A 23828-nucleotide genomic window follows, 5' to 3' on the forward strand; every position below is an offset into this window, starting at 1 on the left:
TAGCTTCTAAGTTTTACTGGAATACAGTGGAATCTAAGTGGAATCTCGATGATACGATTCTGGGTGATACGAATTTCAGGATGATACGAATTTCTGAAAAGTCCCGGCGAAATTGCATTGTTTGCAATGGGAAAAATTTCGGCTGTTACGAACGGACCTGCGTGGCCCGGCGGATGATACGAACGAGCCGGCGAGGCGCCCAACTGCCGAACAAGCAAGTGACGGCTCTCCATCCCCATTTGTCACTCTTCTTTCTCCAGAAACGTCCGAGCTGTTGTTTCTGCTCGCGAAAACGCGTCCCAAACGCCCCATGCGCGCCGCGAAACCTCGCACGCTGCGCGGGCCGCGGCCGGCAGCGGCAACATGGCGGCGGCTTCGGCCGCGAATTGGCACGGCCGCTCGAGCGACCGCTTCTAGCCGCTCTTTAAAGTGCCGCTCAAGGTGCACACGAAGTTGTTTGTGCAGTAAAGGAGCTGATAACGTTGGCGAAAACGGTACTACAAACATCATCCGCGCCGCTAGTGAAAGCGCCCATAAAATATCTGCCGGAGTGCTAAGCCTAAACATCTCGGGCGGAGCCAGCCAGCTGTCTCGATCGTTTCTCAAGTCGTCAGCGTCATTTTCTGAATGAGGTAGGAGATACTGCGGGCGCGAAATCATCAATGCGGGGGTGAAAATACAGCGCGCGCAAAGCCGAGGCGTGCGAATCGCGTGCAAAAACGCACCATGCGGTTCACGCTTGACTGTTGCGGCGTGTAGCGAGCTTGAGCACCGAGAGTGAGACAAGCGCGAAGCTAGGCTGGCTAGGCGAAGCGTTACGCGCTCCAGAAAAGACTGCTTTGTGACATGGGGGTTAAAAAAAAGCAGAAAAAATCACGGATTTCCCCACGCGAAAGTAAGAAAAGAAATAAACGAAAACTTTTTTCAGCGCTCAATTTTTTGGTCTATGTTGGGTGATACGAATTTCGGATGATACGAATATTTTTCGCGGTCCCGCGAGATTCGTATCATCGAGATTCTACTGTATTTTATTTTGATGGGTGTGATGATGGGCAGAGCCAGTAGAATGCCAGTGCCACAAATATTTGGGGGATGAATATGGCAGGAGGTATTAAGTTATGGTCCTAGCTATCCAAGACTATGTATTGAGATTAATTGCAGAGCTCGAAAAATTTCAAGATGGCATGGCTTTTGTAAAGCTCCCTCAGTATTACTGGGTGGGGGGGGGGGGTAAACTTTCCCACTTCCAAAGGGTGGAGCTGTTCCAAAGAGATTTTTCTTGAGGTGTTTTTTTGAGATGTATAGAAGCAGACATTTAGCGTGCGAAAACAGCGGTGAAACGTTAGTACACGTGTTCCCCGCACCCTTGAAAACGCCTTGGCAGGGCCTTGAAAGTCCTTGAATATCCTTGAATTCTTGTCCCTGAATCTCGTACGAACCCTGTGAATCAGTTCAAAACCGACTGTGTAGCTCGTGTAAGGGCCCTTTGTACGCCACGGACCAGGAGCACAAATAATGCGCGGAACACAGCTGAGCAACAAAACCGTGGAGCGTACCGTATTTTCACGCGTATAACTTGCCCCTGCATATAATCCGCACCCCCACTCTCAGCCCGCTGGAAAATAAAAAAGAATGCTCGCGTATTGCCTGCTCGTTAGATACAGGAAAGGCTGCAGCAAAACTACTGCTGCAGCAGCACATCACATACTCTGTAGACAGAAAAGGCATATATTTAGCAAGTAGAATACACTGACTGCAAGGCGAATGTCACAATTCACTAATAAAAGTCAGTTGTTAGAGTGCGTCCGTCCTTGTTTTTTGTTCCTTGTTCACGTATGTTTTGCGCAATTGCTGCCATGGAAGGCTTAGTTAGTGTTACTGCGTAGGAGCTTCACGAAACAACTCGCATTGCCGTGAAGCTGCACTAAAGGAAAAAAACCCGCGTATTATCCGCACCCCTACTTTGCCACTGAAATTTCGGCATTTTTGGTGCGGGTTATACGCACGAAAATACGGTAATGGCCAAGCTGGGGAACACCACAGAGCTGGAAAGAAGTGCGCAGTACGTTTGCTGCTTTGTTTGCACGTTGCAGTGCTTTCATGGCGCTATACGCAGCAGTGTTTGTTTTGTGTTCGGCAGGAGGAGCTCTCCAAGTGCGTAATTTTTTAATTGTGAGCCACGGTATTCGCGCTCACGTCTCCAGCTACTTTTCTGATTCCTCTTTGTTACAATGTGTTTGTAGCGTTTGTATGCATAGTGTGGTGTGATGTGGAGTTGCTCCTATTTTCTACGGCATCTGCAACCACGCTGAGATGAAAATGTATTCCCGCCGCATTTTTTATGCAAGGTGATAAGAAAGTAAATTCTCACGAAGAAAGTGTGTGTGTGGTGGGGGGGGGGGGGGGTCATTACGTGAGTGTGTTCATTATGCGGGTAAATACGGTATCACTTGTATGCGAGAGTACTGCAAGCTTAGCACTGCAGCTGTTGTGAATTTTAAGAGAACCTAGCTGAGTGACAGGCCATAAAAAGTGTTTAATTGTACATTTCATCATTTGCTTAAAAAATCTGACGTGCTAATTTCACAGCCGCCGTTCTTTACAATTTCTGAACTGGGCTTGTGTGCCTAGCAAGAATGTCTGTGTATTGATTTCACTCTATTTTCTGTTGGGCAGAGACACGCCCTTCTACCACACAGCAACATGTACATTCTGGGTACACTAGCAGGGCGCATACATTACAATGCTGTGTTTGTGATGTAGGCATAATCTAGTGGCGCAGAAATATATTGTGCCACCTGAGTGCATGCACTAGCGTACGACTCAGCAGTGGCGTTTTATTTATACGGTATAAGGCAGAATATAGGTTAAGATTTTTTACCAAAAAAATCACTGAAAGGTCTCCCCTCTCCCTCAACTTATGTACTATTGGCTTAATATTAGTTGTCATCTGACAACCGGCAGCCCATTGCGCCCATCCAAACCGCAAAGGCACCATTGCCACTGACATCCAAATTAGACACGCCGCTATGTTTTTTGTTGTTGTTGCTACTCTCGCTGTCAGTGAGCATGTGCGTGCTATTTTCTTCTTGCTTAAAAGTTAAGTTCAGGCACTTAACGCCAGTTTCCCACAGCAGTTAAAAAAACACGCTAAGTGTGCCCAAGACATGGCCAACTAGCGCGACTTAAGAGTGCACACTCCTGGTGTAAGCTGAAGGGGCAGCTCATCGTATGCGACGCTCAGAAGACCTCGTTTCGTGGCTGCTGTGTGACTTTTGTCCTCGAGCATTGTGCAGTGTCGGCGGGCAACATATCACGCCTGCTGGTCGCCTGTGAGACCGTCTCTTGTGACGGTCTGCGTGTGGGTGTCCCATGCATGGCGCTTGCTTTCTAATGACATGGCTGTGCGAGTGTTTAAGTGCTCCATAAGCAATTCCCCAGAGTGGACTGGGGATGACTTGCCATTTGCAAGGCAACCAGAAAGAAGCATTTGTCCGACAAGATTTCAGACAGCTGTAATGAGTAACTTTAGACAAAACAAGTGCTTATAGCCTGAATAAAACAATGCTGTGCACCAAAATTCCTTTTTTCTATTTCGCAGCTGCAAGGTAAGGGGGTCGGCCCATATTCCGGCTCGACTTATATTTCCGACTTATAAGGTACTAACATATACTGTATTTACTCGCGTAATGATCGCACTTCCCACAAATATGATGCAAATTTAGGGGTGCGTTCATTGCGCGAGGTGAATTTTTCGCGAGAAAAGTTTCAGCGCAGAAAATTCAGGCTCAGAATTTTTACAATAACTCTTATGAACATAATAAACGTAATAAATAAGAACATAATAAAATCTCCACAGACCACCACCAGCCGCGTTGCAAAGTGATGTAAAATGCGGTGTTTTTATGAATTACGGAACGTGCCGGAACAGGTTTGCTGCAAGGTGAGAAAAGGTCAACCAATAGGGGCTGCTGCTGTAACAGTGTGGGACAACAAAACAAGACACGGCTGCTGATGCAGCAAGCTGAGTGCGTTTTTTTCTGTGTCTTGCAAGTACATTATATGCATTTACTGAGAGTTCCTTCTGCACCAAGGGTGAAGTCATGCTTGTCAATATCGCTAATATCGGCAAGTCTGCGGCAATAACGTAGCCATGTCCGCGTTGAATGAGGAGGAAAGTAATGTAAGCATGACCATCGTTGTCTAGACTTGGCACACATACGGCATATGGCCGCGGCAAGTTCAAGGTGCAGTCATTGCGCGAGGAATAAAAAAAGTCGTATTTTGACGACGAACTTCAGGGGTGCGATATTACGCGAGTGCGATCATTATGTGAGTAAATACGGTATTTCACACTGTAACGTTTGAAAAACCACAAAAGTTGGGTGCACCTGATGCATCCTGTAAAGATGTGGAAGGGGGGCAGGAAAATAAGGATGGCCATTGTGGTTGCCGTGGGCAGTTATGTCTGCACGAGTGTTGTAAGCTGGCTATGCCAGTGTGGGGAGGGACGTTCCCTGCCCCAGTGCCGGGGATGTCCTCACCAGGGACTGTTTTCTTGTCCCTCTGTGCAGCAAGAACGTCCTCGAGCTACCCGAGCACCCCGCAGAGCTGCGGGATAGCTTCAAGGCCCTCCGGCACATGGTCCTTCGAGACGTGGGCTACAGCTGGGACGAGGTGAGATTGGGGGGCAGTCCTTGCCATGTGCCGAAACTACGGTGGTCCCCAATATCGGGAACCAAGTGGAAGAAAACTAACCGATTGCACCTAGAGCTGTTGCGTTTGAGGGTTTACAACTTGCTACAGCTTTTGCTGGTGCGCAAGTTTTGGTGGAATGAGCTTAGAGTACAACAAGGTAAAACCAATTCCATTGTTTTTGTCGAGTTTTAAGTGCACAGTATTTCTGCAGTCTTGTGGGAACCGTGCAAAGTGAATTTTATTGTGCACGTTCATGGGTGTACTGCGTGATGTTTTTGGTGTGCTTATAGTTGAGCCAAAGGCCTCAAAGATGAGAAATTAAGCACTTGTGCCTATAAATTTGGAGACAATCAGCCACAATGGTTTTCGGGTGCTTTGTGTCGCACTCACTGCGTTGTGGTTCCCCACCCTGGGTTACAGGACATTCTCAGCCCATCTGCAAAATACTTGTAAAACACAAGGTCCGTGTAAGCATGGCTGACACCAGGCAATCGTGAGGGGGAATGTCAGGTCCTTTAGAATCGGACGCACACACTGGAATCGGGGCATCGCAGAGAACTTGTGCAGTGACCATATTCATTGAAGTAACAGCAAAAAAAACATGAATGAACGAATGACTGAATGAAAGGTCTTTTTATTTCAAGTAGGATGGCTGCCTGGCCTGATAAGGGAAAGGGGTTCCGGAGCAAAGAGAAAATGTCTATACTCACATACGCACATGCTTATGTTTGTGTAGCCGGTAAAAGGCTTGTCTATAACACAGCGTTCGTACTCTCAGCCCTGTCCTGCCCCGCCGGAGCGGGATTTCAATAAAACTACTGCGGAATTCTGAAGTCTTAGACCTTCGCTTTTGTCTCCGACATGTTTGGAACGAGTATGTTTCGGCAGTTTTCGGATGTAGCTGGTTGAAGTTGAAATCGCTGTTATAGACAAGCGTTTTACCGGCTGTACATGCACACACGTGTACACCAGCACATCCAGCGAACAAGGATCGCCTCGTTTGCGAACACCCAAAGGGAGGGCAGTGTGTCCTAGGAGCGGGTGATGCTGAACTGGCAAAGTTCTTCTTTACTTCATCCAGTGCTAAATATCTTGTAGCTCCGTTAAAGGAAGCTGTGACAAAAGAACAGAGCATAGCAGCAAAACTGCTTTCTGCCTGCTTCTAATTTTTTCCTAACCAACAGTTGTTCCTCAAGTAGTCCGCCTTCACATAAAAAACTGCACGGCCGGGCTGCAACATCCGTGCCTTTTACTCATTTATTTTTCGTCCGGTGATTCGACTGATTGATTGACTGTAGGGTTTAACGCGCCGACGCAACGCAGGCGATGAGGCGCACCGTAGTGGAGGGCTCCAGATTAATTTTGACCACCTGGGGATCTTTAACGTGTGCCAAAATCTCGTACACACGGGCGTTTTTGATTGATTGATTGTGGGGTTTAACGCGCCGACGCAACGCAGGCGATGAGGCGCGCCGTAGTGGAGGGCTCCGGATTAATTTTGACCACCTGGGGATCTTTATCGTGCGCCGAAATCTCGTACACACGGGCGTTTTTGCTTTTCGCCTCCATCAGAAAAGCGGCCGCCGCGGCCGGGAATCGAACCCGCGACCTCGTGCTCAGCAGCGCAACGCCTTAGCCACTGAGCCACCGCGGCGGGTACGGGCGTTTTTGCTTTTCGCCTCCATCAGAAAAGTGGCCGCCGCGGCCGGGAATCGAACCCGCGACCTCGTCCGGTGATTCCCATGCTAAGGTGAACACATGACACGCATTCCTCAGCGTGTGTTTCCTGAGCCACGAGGGAAATGCGCTCTGACGGCACAGAAATCGCTCGCGCTACACTTGTGGATTTTTTGAAGCGTAGCTTTAGTGTCTTCGCTCATGCCACTGTATGCTGAAATACACTCTGCCGGAAAGCCAACTATTTCCGACAGTGGTGATGAGTGATCGTGGGTGAAGTGAAAGAACAAAGCGCTTCCCGGGGCTGGAATCGAACCCGAGCCCCTCGTTCTATCCAATTGCTCACTTTCGGCATGGGCCAAGCGAACGCCAAGCAACAGGTACCGATTTGCGCCGGGCACCCCAAACCGAAACGTTAGGCCTACGGAGTGCACACCTGGGCGTCGCTGTGGGTAATCTAGAAAAGGGGTGCATACCTCTTGAGTTGCACATACTCACAGTGGGGGATTGGCCAACCAAAGAATCTGTGACAAGATAGCTTCGCGTTCAACCATCGTCGTCGCAGAGGGGGGCATGATTTTTTTTGCTCTGTTCAGGTTTTAGCTGTAATCTTTCGGAAGAGCATGAGAAAACGCTTTTTTTTACCGCTTTTTGGCTCCAAAGACCCAAGTGCCCCCTTAAGGGGGGACACTGGTCTTGAAGACATTTTTGTTATTTTTGAACCAATCTCCTTGAAATTTGCACATTAAGTGTGTTTTAACATCCTGAGCACAAATATGCAATCAGTTTTTGTCTATATAGTCTAAGTTCAGAGTTGTGCAACATGTTATGTCATTCCATTTCGGGCAATTTTTAATTATCTGCTTATCATATACTTAAATACTTTTTGTTCCTTTGTGCTCTAGAAGGACCAGGGAGTGCAACTATACCACAGCACTAATTTTATCACTGTTTCTGCAATTGCTGTACACTTCATAAATGTCAGGTCATCAATTATCAATAATTTCGTAAAACAAAATGCATAAAAAAATTTACTAGTATAAAGAAATTCTATATTTTAGTGGTTTTATTGCACTGTTCAGTTCTTAAGCTTTCGAATTCAGCAAGAATGACACAAATCTGACCAGTACACCCCAGATTTTGTACCCGACAGTTGACCTCGTGGGGAAAAAACTGATTTTGAGAAAACAAGGCACGAAGTTCGGAAATGCAGGGGAAAATGGCCATTTAGCCAACTTCAAATGGCGACAGCTTTGTAAATACTGATGGTACAGCTATAATATTTTGCAGGTACATTCTTTGGGACCTGTTGACTGCAAATAAAATTAATACAGAAAATTGATTTTTTGGCAAATTTTTGGCCCTCAAGACCAGTGTCCCCCCTTAACTGTAATCTTTCAGAAGAGCAGGAACAGAGCATATGTTATCGCATGGTGAATTTGCTGTGTAAAAGAGTTTGGTATATCTCTCGTGAAGTTGTGATGTCAGTTGTATTTTGCAGTTGTTTTGTAGTTGTTTTGCAGCGAAACTCCGCAATGGACAACCGAGTTCTTTATGATGTTGTTTCCTGGTGCTAAAAAGTACTATTTTTGCGTGAGAGAAACCGGCATAAAAACAAACACAGTCGTGTAATTTAGCGGAAATAACATAATAATATGGAACACTGACAATATTCCGTAATAAAACGTGTCACTACTGTACTACTGTGCATATTTGAAGGGCTGTTGTAGTGGAAAGATGTATCCTTTTTGTATTGTATTTTTAAATAACCAACCTTTGGTAACTCATTCGACTCCTATCCAGCGACAAAGCGTGTTGTACTCGACCAAATGAACATGTAACACTAATGAAGAACATCCAGATTTCCAATTAGTAATTGAGCAAATATGATGTCATTTTTGGAATGTTTCAAAGCAGCAGTTTCTGCACCAAGCACATTCCAGCATCCAAGTGATCCAATATGACCGAGACTCGAGGACCTGCTGTGCAATTTCGCAAACTCACAATTCTCTTTTTCTTGGGAGGAACTGGCCAGCTGCATCAGCTAGTGCTGGTGACGTCGCGGGTGTTTTGCCTGGAAGTTGATGGGCAGTACTGCCAGTCATTTGATTTGCCTGTTACCTTGCCTTAATTATTGGAATTATTGGAATTGCAATAAAAAGTGGTGGCACTGGAATCGACGTGTGAAATACGGTGAAACGTTGCCTCTGCTCATGAATTTTTAGAAAGTGGCCTTTTGAGAACTGTGGGCCCCTTCCCCTTGCCCAGCCATTGCAGTTACCGTATTTTCCGCTGTATAAGTCGCGGCTTTTTTCTGAAATTTTCGTTGGTGCGTCTTATCCACCGGTGTGACTTATGTATGGAATAAATCCGGTACGTGGCGGCCGCACTTGGTTTGCGCTCAAAAAGGTGCGGTGTGCTCTGTGATGTCAGCGCTCATTAAGAAACACAACTCTACGTTCTGAATGAATGAATTATTTGTTAGCGAGTCGGAGGAAAAAGGCCTCGATGGTTTCGCCTAAATGCCATCTGTGTGTATCAATAAACCAGCTTTGAGAAGTTAGTTCTGTCTAGACTTTGGACGGTAGACGCGCGTGTGTAGCACTGCTTACGGGGGCATGCGTGCAGTGCCAGCGGCCGCCGCAACCATTTCCTTTCGCTGGAATTTCTATCGAGCTGAGCATCAATGAGTTTACCTGTTTAACAAGTGCGTTTTGTACACCGGTGCGTCTTTTAAACCGGCGCGACTTATGTACGTTTCTCTTCGGAAAAACTGTCGTTTTAATGGGGTGCGAGTTAAACAAAAGTGGGACTTATAGACTGGAAAATACGGTAATCAATCGATGCCCACCCAGGCGGTGCACTGTGCGGACATGTGGCCCTGGGTGGAGGACCTGGTGCTGTCGTGCAACGGCATCAGCACCCTGCGGCCACCCCCCGAGTGCCTGTTCCAGCAGCTGGAGCACCTGTCCCTGCAGGAGAACCCCATCGCCTCGTGGGAGACCGTCTGCCACCTGGGACACCTGCCACGGTCGGTGGTGCACGCGCACATGCGGTCGTTGTGCAGTTGTACCAGGCTGCTGTTTGAAAACCAATCCAGCAGCTGTATTACAGTGGGAATTGGGCAGCCTTGTGTAGTGTCCAGGTAGTTGCTGAAGAGTTATTGAATGAGAGCAGGCTGGCAATGTTGGTATTTACAGGCGTTAGAAATGAGCAGAAGTGCATGCACAAAGGGTGTTTGGAGTTGCGCTTTTTGTTTTTAAAACCCAGTGCGTGGTGTGCGGAAAGCGTTGTGGAGCTTTACGCAGTGCATGTGTGTCTGCGTGTGGAGAGGCGAAACAGGAAGTCGGGCTATTTCAGGCTTGAGTGGCATTCGAGCTGTCTTGCAGGCCAGATCTAATGCGTGGATGGCTCTCCTTTGAGATGAACTGTTGATTGACCAGTTTGCATTGTGACCCCATCTTTATGGATAACAGTCATGGCTGGTTGGTTTGTTGCTTGCCCAAGCGCTGTGTTTCTTGGTCAAGCTAAGTTTGATCAACATTCTCGGCCTGGTTCGGAACTCTCGAAACGTTTTTTTTTTAATCTCTTTTTTTGTGTGTGTTTGTGTTCAAGGTACAAAGTTGAGATATCTGTCTGCATGTGACATTTCTAGATGTGCCAGAAAAACTTGCCTCATCTTATTAATTGATAGCACACTGCATCACAGCACACCTCTCTGGCCAAATGGTACATTGAACGTCAAAATGGAGCTTCTGAGCAGCAGTGACGAAGGGGGGGGGGGGGGGGGGGGGGGAAGAAAATCCGGTGTGCTTGACACCTTACAGGCAAGCGCAACGTGACACACATCTCCGCAGCTCTATCAGTTTGTGGGACTGCTGCAGCCATGTGGCAGAGGTAGAGAAGATGTGTGATGGCATTTGTGCTGGCAGAGCACTGTGGAACATTCGTGGAACGATTGGAGGAATAAGACAGCTGCGGCCCGTGCAATGCTACTCTGCCACTCCTTGCAGTGACAGATCCAGATCGTATGGACTCCAGCCCATTTCGGAGTGAGAGTGAACCAGACGGCCCGCGACCTTGCGCGAGAAATGACACGTGGCACGAGGACTGAAGACGCCGCCTCAGAGAGATTCACTCCCCTGCTGGCATACAGAGAAATGACCCAACATCTACGCCTGGCCCGACGCACCCTTCCCCCACCCCACCGACACCTATCTATCGAGCGGGCACACCACTACCGTGCCTTGCAAACAAACACCTTTCCCCACCCAAAAAGAGTCTGCCACTACTCCGAGCAAATTACATCCCCTACCTGCTCCTTCTGTAGAGGAGACTGCACTCTTTTCCACATGGTTGGTGGATGCCCCAAGCCAAATCCGTGCAACTCTCCCGAGCTCTGGAGGTGCGCCCTGTCCACCTCATGCCTGTCGGACCCAGCTTCAGCTGGTGGAGCGGGCTGTAGCGGCTGGCAAGGCATATGGGGTCCTCGACTGAGGACCCCACCTCCCGAAGACGCCATGCAAATTTGCTACACAATGAATATGTTTATCCTCCTCTTGCCGTGAATGCCTGGCGAGGTAGTGCAGCAGTGCTCTTCTAATTAGCGCTCGAGATCAGCAGCCATCCGAAGAGCGGGTCGTGCGTTCTCAATCTCCCCTTCTTCTCCCCTCGACCAGGTTAAAAAGCCTGATGCTGGCCGACTGCGACCTGACGAGCGTCTCCTTCCCCGAGACGCCCCCGGGCCAGAAGACGCCGCTGTTTGCCAGCCTGGTCTGCCTCAACCTGCACAACAACCGGCTCGAAGAGGTGGGTGCTGCTTCGAGGTGGTAGTAGTTGTGGTCTGTGGTGCCACCAACCAGGGGTGCCGTCTTCCTCTCTCTGCCCCTGCCCAGTGGGTGAGCGTGGCCGAGCTGTACAAGCTGCCCCAGCTGGAGGACCTGATCGTCAAGGGCAACCCCGTGATGGTCCGCGAGCGGCGCTACGTCACCCGCTGCCTCCTCCTCGCGCACCTGGCGGGCCTCAAGGTGCTCGACCGCATGGCCGTGAGTACGCCCTCTCTGTCCCCCTCCTCTCTGCGCAGGGGGAGGGCTTTTGTGTTCTATACTTCTATATAGAACACAGTTCTATACTTCTGGGCATTAAAAAGATGCTTTGCCGGGCTGGCCATAACGCGGAAGTGCGCAGAAAGATACAAAAATTATCGATCAGTAGTAGTTGTGGACACATGTGGCCATCGGATCGGACCGCCATCAGGTGCCGTCCAGTAGCGGCCGTGTGCTTCGTGTGACGCGATTCAAAACGCTCGACCGTCTCCTCCTGTATTTTTTCAATGCCAAACGCATCAGCCCCGAGTGGCCAACCAAGCCCTTTCCTTCTACTCTGGCCACTCTCCCCCAATTGGTAGCTTTCCCAGCGATTTAGTCACGTGACCGGTTAACCTTGGGGCGACGCATGGTGGAAAGCAGCAACGTTGGCAAAACGGGCTCCACTGCAGCGCTGTTTTCTATCGCCTGCCAGAGCGCCGTTACTTTGGCAATCTTGAGCGTCGGTTGCCTTGGCAACCAGGTTCAGTAGCGGTCTCGAGTTCAGTAACGGTCTTTTGATCCCGATTAAGCTCGGAGCCCCGCCTTATGACATCTGGGCTCTGCAGGCATACCACTCGCTCCCATTGGGAACCGGGCGATGCGTTATGTATTGAAAAAATACAGGAGGCGATGGCTCAACATGAGCGTTCTTTAACTTGGTTTTCTATTATAGTTTCTATGGAGGAGATACGAGGCTCTGGCGGTGGTAAATGGTTAACATGGCTGTCACCACAAGCGTGGCTGATCGCATATGGCAGGCGGTGGCGTGCTCGCGTGTAGGACGGACGCAAACAGAGTGGACTTTTCGCGACTTTTGGGGATTGTTTGCTCCACCGCTATCCACTTACAGACATTTTTAACTAATTTGTTGCGCAAATTCTGACCTAATCTTTTCAGAAATAAACGTTTGTAGTCCAAGAATGTAAATGCAACATAAGATGACAGTTCTTTTTTTTTTTTTTCCAGAAAGTCTTGACTTTTTGACCTGCATTTCTTCTTAGGGGCACGAAGACAAAGTACAATTTTGTTGTATTTTAAATAACTTAATTAGTGTTAAAGAACGAGCCTTTAGCATTGCACTCACTTCGGGCACCAAAGGATGTTGCTTTCGCGAAAAAACGATAAGAAATGTTGAAAAACCTTCGAGTTTTACGCTACATGACGTCTGCAGTGACGTAACGGGGAAATAGTGCTGCTGCAAGCAGAATTGCCAGGGTTTTAAATCACGTTACCATTCAAGTGGTGCTATGAAGTGGAACCAGGGGAACCTCTCTGATTACACAGTCATGTTTCTTGGCAGAGTCTGCGGTTGGTGGCTGCCAGTACTAGCATAAACGAGACTGTGATGTCATATGCTGCTGCTGTATGAGTTTTCCTATATTATCTAAGTTGATTGCTGAAAGGTTGCACTAAAAGTGGCATCATTGTTATCGAGGCAAAGCAGTCTTATGAATGGAGCTAAGTTCTGTGGTCCCTCCAAGCGTATGCCTATTGCGCCAACGTTCTGCCTCACGTGTGCCCAAAGTCTCCGTTAAAGTGAAAAGTGTTGCCATGTGTGAGCGTGTTTTGCGACACTAGCAGTGGTACCAGTGGCAGTGTGACATAGGACCATGTGCGTGTGCCACTTGTTTGTCGACACTGGTGGTGTGTTCTTCATCACAACTGTATGGTCGTGAGGGTTTAAACTCGCAACTCAAAAAAGCGACACCGAAACAACCATGCCTGAAATTGTACTGGGGGCACACCAAGACTTGCTTCACAGATATCGTTTCCATCTGCTATTTCATGAGCTGTAACTGCACGTAGCTGACCCTTGTTTTCATTTGATTAGTTTGCTAATCGAGCATGTACAGTACAGTCCACTTATAACAATATCCAAATGCCAAGGAGATGCCATCGTTATAACTGATAATTGTTATAAGCGAGTTGTGAAATAAAAAGACGAAACAGGGCTCAAGACATCTTATTTGCAGAAAAGAAGCCATAGTTGATGAGCTTTGCTTGCTGCACGTGAAGCTGGCACACTTAAAGGGACCCTGCAACACTCTGAGCAGTGCACAGAAATACCTGAGTCAAATATTACACGTGCACGTGAAGTGTTGTCTGCGGTTGACTTGAGACTGAACGGTTATGCGCAATTTCTCATCGCGTGTAGTTTCGATGATAGTGGACGGATTTTCACAATTCTTGCGGGAGGAGATTGCTAGGACAATAGACCTTACCTCAAAGCACATTCCTAGTAGTCGATGGTAAGTGCTGCAGGGACGCTTTAAAAAAGAGTGTCTATATAAGTGCTTTACCTAGCTGAGTGAAGGGTCCTTGGCGGAAACGGAGTCCCTGAGGGACTGTACCATGCACTGGGCCTCCTGCGAAGACCCTACTCGTGTAGGCTGTGCAACCGCGTTGTCCGAGTATCACTGTAACCACTGTCCACAGCACGTATCCGCACAACAATCGCCTCTTCAGTGATGCGCTCGGATGTTTCCAAAACATCAGCCCTGACGTCCCTTTTTTCATGAAAAATGGGGGCAGTTGAAGAGGCACCCAGTCAAATTCAAAACTGTGTGCACGTGACACAAGCGATTGCACGAGCAAGTGGCAGTGCTGGGAGGGTGGTTTGGAAGGAAAACTTCTCTCCTCTTCCCTTGCTTCCTCGTAAGCGGTGATCGTTTTCTGAGGGGTGGAAGGGATGCAAGGTGCATGCCGCTGGTGCGGTCAGCGCAGAGAGTCGGCGGCAGTTCGCATTTTCGGTGCATGCTGTAACCGGATTCAATCGTTACATCCGATATCGCGGCACTGGAGCATTGTCATAAGCGGATTATTTTACCATAGAGTGCATACAAAAGTGGACGCTGCCAAAGTTGTTCATCGTTATATCCAACATATTGTCACAAACAGTATTGTTATAAGTGGACTCGACTGTGCTCGTTGGGAGGCAGTGAGAAGATTCCCCATTGAACTCTGTCAGGTTCGGGACAGTAATTATAAGAGAACGAAAAACCTTCGGCGAGACTAAGTTCTATTGCTCCAAACCGCTTCAAATACACACAACAGAAATGAATGCAGAGATGAAAGGATAACAAAAGGTGAGCATGGCTAACGCAGTTCAAACAAAAGTAGAGAAGGTACGTGTTTGTCAGCGTAAATGGTCTGCCGCACCTAACTTCCCGGTAGCACAGGGCGTGACATCTCATGGCTGAAGGTAGGGCAACGCGCTCCGAGCTCCCATCGCTGAAGAGCCGACGCAGCTCTCTTGGAATGTCACTGCCGATGTCCGACGAGACAACTTGCTTGCGGGAGAGGGCGTCAGGTGCTTCATTGTGAAGGACCTCTTGGATGTGGCCCGGGTCGGGGCACCCAGCCGCCAGTGTTCCGGTCTCTCTTCACCATGTTCTCGATGTTCTCCCCCACGAGATCGCCTCTTCTGTCAGCCGCTGTCGCTGGCCGCTTCTGATTGGCTGGCTTGTGACTGGGGGGTGACTGACCCCTCAAGACGCTGATGATGATGGTGGTCTCGGGTTTAGAAACATGCTTGCAGAGTGTGTCGGGTCTGTCGTCGTCGTCGTCTTTGTTTCCATTTCATGACAAACTCCCCTCCCACAGTAAGGGGCGCTCTTTAGAGAGCATCTCTGCGGGCGCTCCTCATGTTCAAAGTGGAATTTCACGTGAGGCGGCCTTGCTAGAGCATTACGTACACCTCTCGATGTTCCTTGCCCAGGTGTCGAGGGACGAGCGACGGGAGGCCGCCATCTACTACGTGAACCGTTTCTTCCCGCTGTACCTTCAGTGCGGGGGCTCTGCGGACGGCGCAACGCCCTCGATGGAGTTTCTACGCGAGCACCCCAGGTTCCTGGCGCTTCTCAAAAGTGAGCCCCTGGCCCCCTGCATTCCTAGCTCTGTTGGGGGGGAAGGGGGATATTTGAGGTTTCAGATTCTCACTACAGTGTAGACCATTTATAACATAAGAGGGCATAGTGCAGGACCGGATATAACATGGGTTTTTGTGACTACTCTTAGACCACAACACATAAGCATACCACTGAAAACGTGGTGGACAGAAGTGCAATACCATTTATAGCTTTTTGTTTATAGTTACTACATTCTATTGGTGTGTCCACTGGTTGAGTGGTGCAGCCGAGGCTTCATTTTAGTGTCGCAAAAAAAGAAAGCTAAATTCGGCCATTGGACGGACTTGGTCCACTTACTTGTCTGTCTCCTCTAACATAAACGCAGAAAATAAAAGAAAATAGGCACCCTTAAGTTCATGATCCATTTGCACTTTCGTGATAACCACAACTGCCTTGGCCTTGGGCACACCTCTGAAGAGAGCGAGAGACCCCCAACCCCCCCCACAGAGTAATTTGTTGTGAATAGAACCTTGTGAAGATACCAACCACCCTTTTCCTTTTGGAAGATCTGGAGGTAGCGAGCCAAGCCACGACGCCAGACGTTTCATCTACCTGTATCGTGTGCTGTTAATCAACTGCCTTCTAAATCACAAACACAAGGCAGGATGCTAACAAGCATACATCCCTCAACACACAAACACAGAGGGCAAGTTAAAGCCACGCTTGCAGGTAAGACTGCACACAGCAGCATGTGATGTCGAAGGAAAAAAAAATGATGGACAAAATAAAGAGCTTACCTCTGTTTTTAAAGGGGGTTGGGTTGGATGATGTTAAACGAAGAATGATTGACAGGTTGGTTGTGATATGCTTGGATTTGCGCACGTTTTGTTTATAGTGCGGATTTCCGTGGCTCCAGAAACATACATTATCAGCAATCTTAAAGGAGCCATGAAGAGAAAACACAAGTTTGGTTCATTCAAAAGATTGTGTCGTTAGAATCATACTGACACCACTTTTAACGTATGCGGAATATAGGTCGAGATTTTTTACAGAAAAATTTGCCGAAAAGTCACCCCTCGACCTATATTGCAGTCACTGGCAGTTGTCATCTGGCGACCGGGCAGCCCATCGAGCCCATCCAAACCCCAAAGGCACCATCGCCACCACCATCAATCCGACGCGACGCCATCTTTGTTTTGTTGCTTCTCTCGCTGTCGGCGAATGTGTGCGTGCTATTTTCTTCTTGCTCAAAATGAGTTTAGGCACTTGGTGCCAGTTTACAGCAGCATTTAAAAGAAAAGTTGGGGGTTTTCCAAGGCCAATGACGTGTCCGCCTTGCGCCAGTTCGGTATCACCGAAAGAAGTGTTGCTAGCGGCGTTAGCCGAAGGGACAGCTCTCGGTATGCAACGCTCGGAAGGCCTCGTTTCATTGACGCTGCTCTGTGCACCTGTGCTGCTGTACAAAGGTGCAAATTTTGTCCGCTAGCGTGGTGCGATGTCTCTACGAATGGACACCCCAAGATGTTTGGTGACCGCCTGCACAGACTGGGTGTCGCTCCGGTCTGCACACGAGTGTCCCATGCTTTGCGCTCGCTTCACGATGACATGGTCTTGCGAGTGTTTAAGAAGTGCTGCATAAGCAATTCCCTGGACTGCGCCGAGGACGACCTGCTGTGTGGGCGACAGCGAGCCAGAAGCAGTCGTCCGACGATACTTCAGACAGTCTTAAATGAGTAATCGAGACGAAACAAGTTATAGTTTCAATAAAACAATGGTTGGTACCTAATTATTTTTTTTTGCATTTTTCGGCTACAAGGTAAGGGGGTCGACCTATATTCCGCCTCGACCTATATTCCGCATTATACGGTAAACTTCGCTCAAATAAGCTACATAATTAGGAAAAACGGGAATGGTCATGCGACCCACCAGCTCATTTCCCGCAACAGAACCTGTGATGTCACATGGGCTAAGCTCTGCGATTGGCGGAGGCTGGCAGAAGCAGACGCAAATTAGGTAGAGCTTACAAACTAGACGAATGAGCGATTTGCGCTTAAATTTAGGGCACATTCTTTACAAAGCAATAAGAATGATGGGACAAACAGTGGAAGTTACGAAAGCACATGTAAACATAGAAGTACTGATGCGTTCTGCTGTTCGTACTGCGCACTGCATGCACAGCATACGGGGATTGGGGTTGTCTCAGACGACACTGGCCGATTGACGCCAGCAACGGTGTCTTACGTGACCCCATTTGTCGAGCGAGCACTGTTTCAGGGAACGAATATTTTCTCCCAGAACAAAAACAAGCCAGGTTTAAATGCGGGCAAAAACAAACCAAACGCTTGCCACGGTATGGTGGCGCCATCTAGGTTACAGAACGTAAAGAAACGCGGGAACAAACCAACACCGCCAACACCTCTGTACAGGGTGGAGACAACCTTTGAACGGTCCCGTGCCGCCGCAATTGGGCCAACGTGCTCGACGACGCGTTATTCTTTTTGTTTCCCACGAGACCTAGCAACGCGAAACAGACAATATGATTCAAACTTCTTCAGTAAACCGCGTTGCGGCGATAATTTTAGCGCGGTTTTGACACAATGACTTGCTTCGGCGGCGAGCGAGCAACCGAAAATGGCGGCGCCAGCGTATACGTGTCTCTACCCTGTACGACGGATGCGTGAATGAAGGTACTCTAGGCTGCAGAGCGGTCGGTTCCTGTGATGTCACTTGGGACCACGAAAACGCACGATTGAGCGGGAAAATCAAAATTTTAACCTAAATTGTTTAATTTCTCAGTGAATAAAGCACCGTTTGTATCCGGACAAGCGCTGGGGGCACTATAAAACACGAAATCTTTCGAATAAAACCAACTTGCATTTTCTCTTCATGGCTCCTTTAAGACTGCGCAGCAGCATGTGATGTCGAAGGGAAAAAAAAGACAAAATAAAGAGCTTACCTCTGTTTTTAAGTGAAGTTGGGTTGAGTGATGTTAAACGAAGAATGATTGACAGGTTGGTTGTGATATGCTTGGATTTGCGCACGTTTTGTTTATAGTGCAGATTTTCGTGGCTCCAGAGACATACATTATAAGCAGTCCTAATAACTAAAAGACTCAAAATGGGTATCAAAACAAAACACATTTCTTTATGCAAAAGAACTTACCTAGCTGACTACGTAACTAGATGGCTTGCTGCATACATTTTTTCAGGTTGGTATATTGTGAGCTGCGTGTGCAAAATAAGCGGTGTCAACGGGATAGCAGTGGCTTAGTCGCTATTGCTGCTGTGTAGGGGCATCACGGCTCAATGCGCATTGTGGTGAAGGTGTAACAAAGGAAATATTACCTCGCATATAATCTGCACCGCTATTTCATCCCTGAAATTTTTGCATTTTCGGTGCGGGTTATACGCCCGAAAATACGGTACTTTCATTGCACTATAACAGTCACTGTGGCAGTCGCTCCACTGCAGGTGGTAGCACACAACAGTCCTGTACGAGTGGGGGCTTTTCTGGGTGACATGCGGGACATATTTCCCCAACTTTCGCTTTCTTGCTTCATCGCGTGCGTGCCTCAGTTTGTGGGTTTGACGCCTGTGTTGCCCCTCTTCTGCCTTTGCAGTGTACGGTGCACCAGTGACCGTGCCGGACGGCAAGGTCTCCGTAACAATGATGAAGCTGATCAGTATCCTTTCTTTGCGTCTGTGGAGGTGTTTTGTTCGATTGCAGTGGCAGTCACTTGGGGTGGGCCACACGTTGGATTTTTGCCTCTGCCCTGTACCTCTCCACAGGTTGTACTATAAGCACCGTAAAAAACAAGGACTACGTGTAGACCTTAGTGCAGACTGACAGCTGCGTGTGTTTGAAACGAACAAGACCTCGTGTCCTTTTCTAGCTGGAATGGGTCGTTAGTATAGTTTGTGAGATCAGGTTGATTTGATTGTGGGGTTTAACGCGCCGACACAACGCAGGCGATGAGGCGCGCCGTAGTGGAGGGCTTCGGATTAATTTTGACCACCTGAGGATCTTTATCGTGCGCCGAAATCTCGTACACACGGGCGTTTTTACTTTTCGCCTCCATCAGAAAAGCGGCCGCCGCGGCCAGGAATCGAACCCGCGACCTCGTGCTCAGCAGCGCAACGCCTTAGCCACTGAGCCACCGCGGCGGGTGTGAGATCAGGTTCCCGCTATGCTAGGCCCAACCTTGCACTAAAGGGGAGCATTTCATCTGTACAAAAAAAATAATGTTTTGTGATTTCGAAGAGGACTTTCACAGGTGCAGTGACGCTCCGAAAACATTATAACCTTTCTGGCTGGTTTTTAAACATTATAAACCTTTGCCTCTAACGATGACTTTCAAATTGGTGTGTCTGCAGCCATTTATCATAGTCCTGTCTGCTGCTCTCACGCTCAGAGTGTATCCTGCATTTATGGTGCTTGTACGGTATCTCCTTTTTTTTTTACTCCCTAGTTTTTGCGCTTATTACCAAAGTTTTCCGTTGCCCTGCCTATGTGATGCCCCTGTTGCATTGTGGGTAGCTTGTACTCAGTCATCTTTGCTGACATGGGCACTATGGTAGGGGCAGTTGCAAAACCTCATTTCTGTTTGTTTTTGTTTGAGGGATTCGAGGTAGTGGATGGGCAGAGCAAAAAAAAAAGGTCGAGAACTGCGTGTTCCCAGGTTGTAAAAAAATTGAATCAATTGCTAGACCAAAGCAGGCTGCTTCAGTGTGCAATCTTCTGAGGAAAAATACTTTTTTGTCACTGACAAATTTTTTCTCATTTCATATCTGCCTGCAACAGGTGTGGCGGTGTTTCACATTTTTGATGCTTGTTTGTTTCTCGCCTCACCAAATGTAAAGTTGCTTTATAGCTAGCAACATGCAACTTGAAATGTTGCTGGCGTGTCGAAGCGCATCTTCGAATCGCCTCGCACTGTACTAGTGCCCTTGACAAAAACGTCTCCCCCAGCGGTGGAAATCCACGCGCCACAAGAGCCGGACCAGTACCCCATCAGGAAGCGCCTGCCATGTGTGTATTGCCCATCTGTGTTGTCTGCGATCGGTCGCTCTTGGTCACATCGCGTCAAACATGTTGGCCGAGTCTCCTTTTCGTATTGTCTTAGGCAATGGCCGACTGTTGTGGGCTTTGTGTACTGCATTTGTGTTAAACAGTCAGTGTGTGTGGAAAAGACCTTACCGCGGTGTAAGATAAACAGGAGCGTCGACTTCGCTCTCTCCGACGGGCCCTTAATGTCCGTCACTCGTGGAGCACAATGTAGATGGCGCTACGAATGGCGCAGCGATCCCCGTGCTCCGGAGCTGCTCGGTTCACGGGGTGTGACGGCGAGGCGCATTCTGGCTGAATTTGTCGTCTGCTTCAGAGGCGGTTCATTTGGCGAAGCTTCGCGTCTGTTGCGGGCCTGATTAACTGGTTCAACAGCAGCTCCTGGGTAACTGGTACCTGACGAAATTAAGCTGTCAGACGGCGAAGATACGTTAAGGATTTGTTTGCAGAACGAGAATACGTAATGTAGCGACCAAATTTAGAAAACAGGCCGCTAGAGAAACGCTTCCTTTTCCGCACTTCAGGCCACGAATGGCACTACGTTCTGTAAATTGGCGGATGGGAATTCTGTTGTGTGCTACATGTATTCAGAAGCCAACTAGTTCTAATAAATAGCGATTCTAAAAGTGCCCTCCACTAGCAACACAGCACGAAAAAAGACCAAGGACGAGACGAAGACGACAAACAAGTGCTGACTTCCAACTGAAATTTTAAGAAAAGAAACGCACACATAAATATACATTCTATCACAAAGGTATGGCAGATACCGCAGCTGCAACACAGCCACGTGCACAAAACAGATCAAAACCCGCTGACCCATACATCGAAACAAGTGACAAGGAAAATAAGACATTCTCCACATCCTTGCCACTTTTAAACTAAACTTGCTGGCTCAAAATTGGAATGAATGCTAAACAGTGAGCTCACATGCCGAATTGTTTCAGTATCTCTGCTCATGTCACGCGGGGGTGTAGCCCCGAGCCTTTTTTCTTCTCTTTTTGGAATTGCATACGACAGCACGCATTGCATTATGCGTACTGCTAGTACTGCACACCACGCTACTGTATTGCGCACGGCACTCCAGAGAACTACATCTACACAGTCGAAACTAGCTTGCTCCTTCGTGCAGAGCGCACGTAAAACGCAGAATGTTGCTTGAAAAATGATCATTGGGGCTGGGTGCTTTTGAAGGCAACGCTGAGTTTGAAATCAGCTTAACGATTTGAATTGCATGAACAGTTGCTTTTTTCATTAATTCAGGTTAGTTGTGAGTAATGCCAAAACAACCACGCTAGGGGCACGCGGGGGACGCTCCGAGAAATGTTTCCGTATCACAACTCTACTTAGTACCAATATGTTCCACGCTTTTTCGACACATCACTTGCCTTCTTCCCCTCCCTCTTTAATTTCTGACTACTTGCGACCCCTCAACTGGTTGTGCAGCTGTTAATTAGGACACGTAGATACGACATGAAGAGGGTGGACTTCCGTCGATGCCGCCATTACAAAATTAGATAATTAGACAGTTGTAATTTATCACATGTTGCAAATTTAATTTAATTTATTTTATTTTAGATTAAATGTAATTTTGGAAAACACGCAGGCACTTCTTATGACGCAATATAAATCATTATCCAGATCAGCTATGCATCTGGCGGTATGCGCTGGTGGCATCGATAAGATTACACGACTGCACAGTGACAGTGAACATCGGGCCGTAAGTTACGACGCAAGTTGAAGCAAAGATTACGTTGGAAATTCTTTGCTCGTGTAATGACGCTGACAGCGCCTGTCCATACTCATGGCAAGGCGGCAGCCGTAAATTTCTTGTGTGGAACTGTACGCATCATTGCCGCACGCCTATGTCGACTGCGGACTTAAGCGTTGCGTGTCTGCTGAAGAAGCATAAATCGTTAAGTGCGCGGCAGGGTAGCGGGCGACCAAGAAAGAGCGATTTTTGTGCGCTGTGCCGCTTTGCCGTAAGCCGAATCAGGCTTGAGTGCATGCTGCTGGGTGCGATATTACTCTGGCTCATTTCTTGTGTGGTTCTTCTGAAATCGTCGTCGTGCGATTTCATCTTAGATCTCCTGGGTTATATCGATATTCTTCAGCCGGCCTTGATTATTCCAGACTAAACGTTCACTGTTAGAGAATAAGCAGTCGTCGCATATGTGGCGGTGTGCGATTACCCCGCTGAACATTGCGGCCGCGCACCGTGATTTAGATTCCGCGCGCGCCTCGTGATTGCGCTCATAGTTTGATGTGTTAGAAGACAGACGTCGCGGCGAAGGGAAACAAGCTGCTGCGGAGAGCGAGCAAGGGGAGAGCAACACACAAAGGCACAACGACGAGAGGGGCGCGAAAGTGGGAGAGAGCAATGTGAAAGCTGGGCGCCCGGTGGCGCGTTGACATTATCATCTCTTGCAAATGATTCTTTCTGGGCCACAGTCGGCACTCCTCTTTTTATCTTACTCCGTGGACCTCACCAACTTTTGCATTGTGGACGGGCATTTTAAACGGCATGAAGCTTGTTCTGCGCTGTCTGTAGTTTCCAGTAGGAAATGCACCCTTGCCTTGTTTCTGCACCTGCGATGCAGTTTGTTGGGTCTGCTGGCAGTTGTGCCGTGTTATCACGTTTATACGTCCTTAGATTTCTTATTATTGTGCAAAAACACTTTTCTATTTTTTAGTATTACCGTTACCACTTTCCCACATAAAAAAGAAAGAGGAGTTGCTTGAGCTACAACAGAGCAACTTTGAGGCATTGATTTCTTTTGCAAAAGGTATATAAGCCCGGAAAATGATTGGCTCTGTGAATACCCACCTTTTTAAAATTATTTATGGATACTGTAACCCCTCACGTGAGGGTCATTACAGGAAGGAGTATGAAACAAGAAAACAATATACGATAACAAGAAAAACTTCAGGTTTTGTGCTGCTGTGTTGCCACTTAACACCAAAGCCTCGGTCCAAGGGGTTTACACTTGGGGGGCCTCTTGTATTGTTTTTAACACCACCAAGAAGTGAATCCACTGAACGGGGAAATTCTTCTTCATTTTCATGCTGTTGTGTTAAAGATCAAACACCCTCCGGCAGCCTGAGTACCCTTCTTTGTATCTTTTTGCATTGTTGCTGACTGTACAGCCTTGGGAAGTAGAGGATTTGGAATGCTATTCACGAGACACTCATTTTGGGCTCAGTTTTGAACTTGCAGCGGCATGTATTGCTTTGGAATGCGAGCAACGCAAATTAGGGTGCGCAGGTTTTTCTTCAGTGGGTGGGGCAGTGTGAATCTTATGGGCTGGTTTCTCTTTCTCAAGTGAGCTCAGGTGCTCACTAGGAAGCGCGTATAGGTGTCCTGGCAACGTGAACGTTTGAAGCGTCGGCAGGATGTTGTGGTCTTTAGCGGATCAGTGGTCCTTGTGAACAGTCAAGGCTTTCTTTCTTTCTTGTC

At 48.0% G+C, this 23828-nt stretch overlaps 1 protein-coding gene across 3 annotated transcripts in view; it reads left to right on the top strand.

The window, feature by feature from the left end:
- Positions 1 to 23828, top strand: part of LOC144166396 (tubulin-specific chaperone E-like) — a 43573-nt gene that overhangs the window by 10655 nt on the left and 9090 nt on the right. For all 3 annotated transcript variants that reach the window (XM_077695916.1, XM_077695917.1, XM_077695918.1), the window contains exons 6-12: positions 4575 to 4677; positions 9231 to 9406; positions 11055 to 11184; positions 11271 to 11420; positions 15181 to 15328; positions 18930 to 18992; positions 20279 to 20338. In XM_077695916.1, the coding sequence (XP_077552042.1) occupies positions 4575 to 4677; positions 9231 to 9406; positions 11055 to 11184; positions 11271 to 11420; positions 15181 to 15328; positions 18930 to 18992; positions 20279 to 20338 (830 nt within the window). The remainder of the gene's footprint in view (positions 1 to 4574; positions 4678 to 9230; positions 9407 to 11054; positions 11185 to 11270; positions 11421 to 15180; positions 15329 to 18929; positions 18993 to 20278; positions 20339 to 23828) is intronic.

The sequence above is a fragment of the Haemaphysalis longicornis genome, unplaced genomic scaffold, assembly GCF_048455015.1.
Source record: "Haemaphysalis longicornis isolate Haplotype H1 unplaced genomic scaffold, Haemaphysalis longicornis Haplotype H1 scaffold_17, whole genome shotgun sequence".
In the NCBI taxonomy this organism is placed as follows: domain Eukaryota; kingdom Metazoa; phylum Arthropoda; class Arachnida; order Ixodida; family Ixodidae; genus Haemaphysalis; species Haemaphysalis longicornis.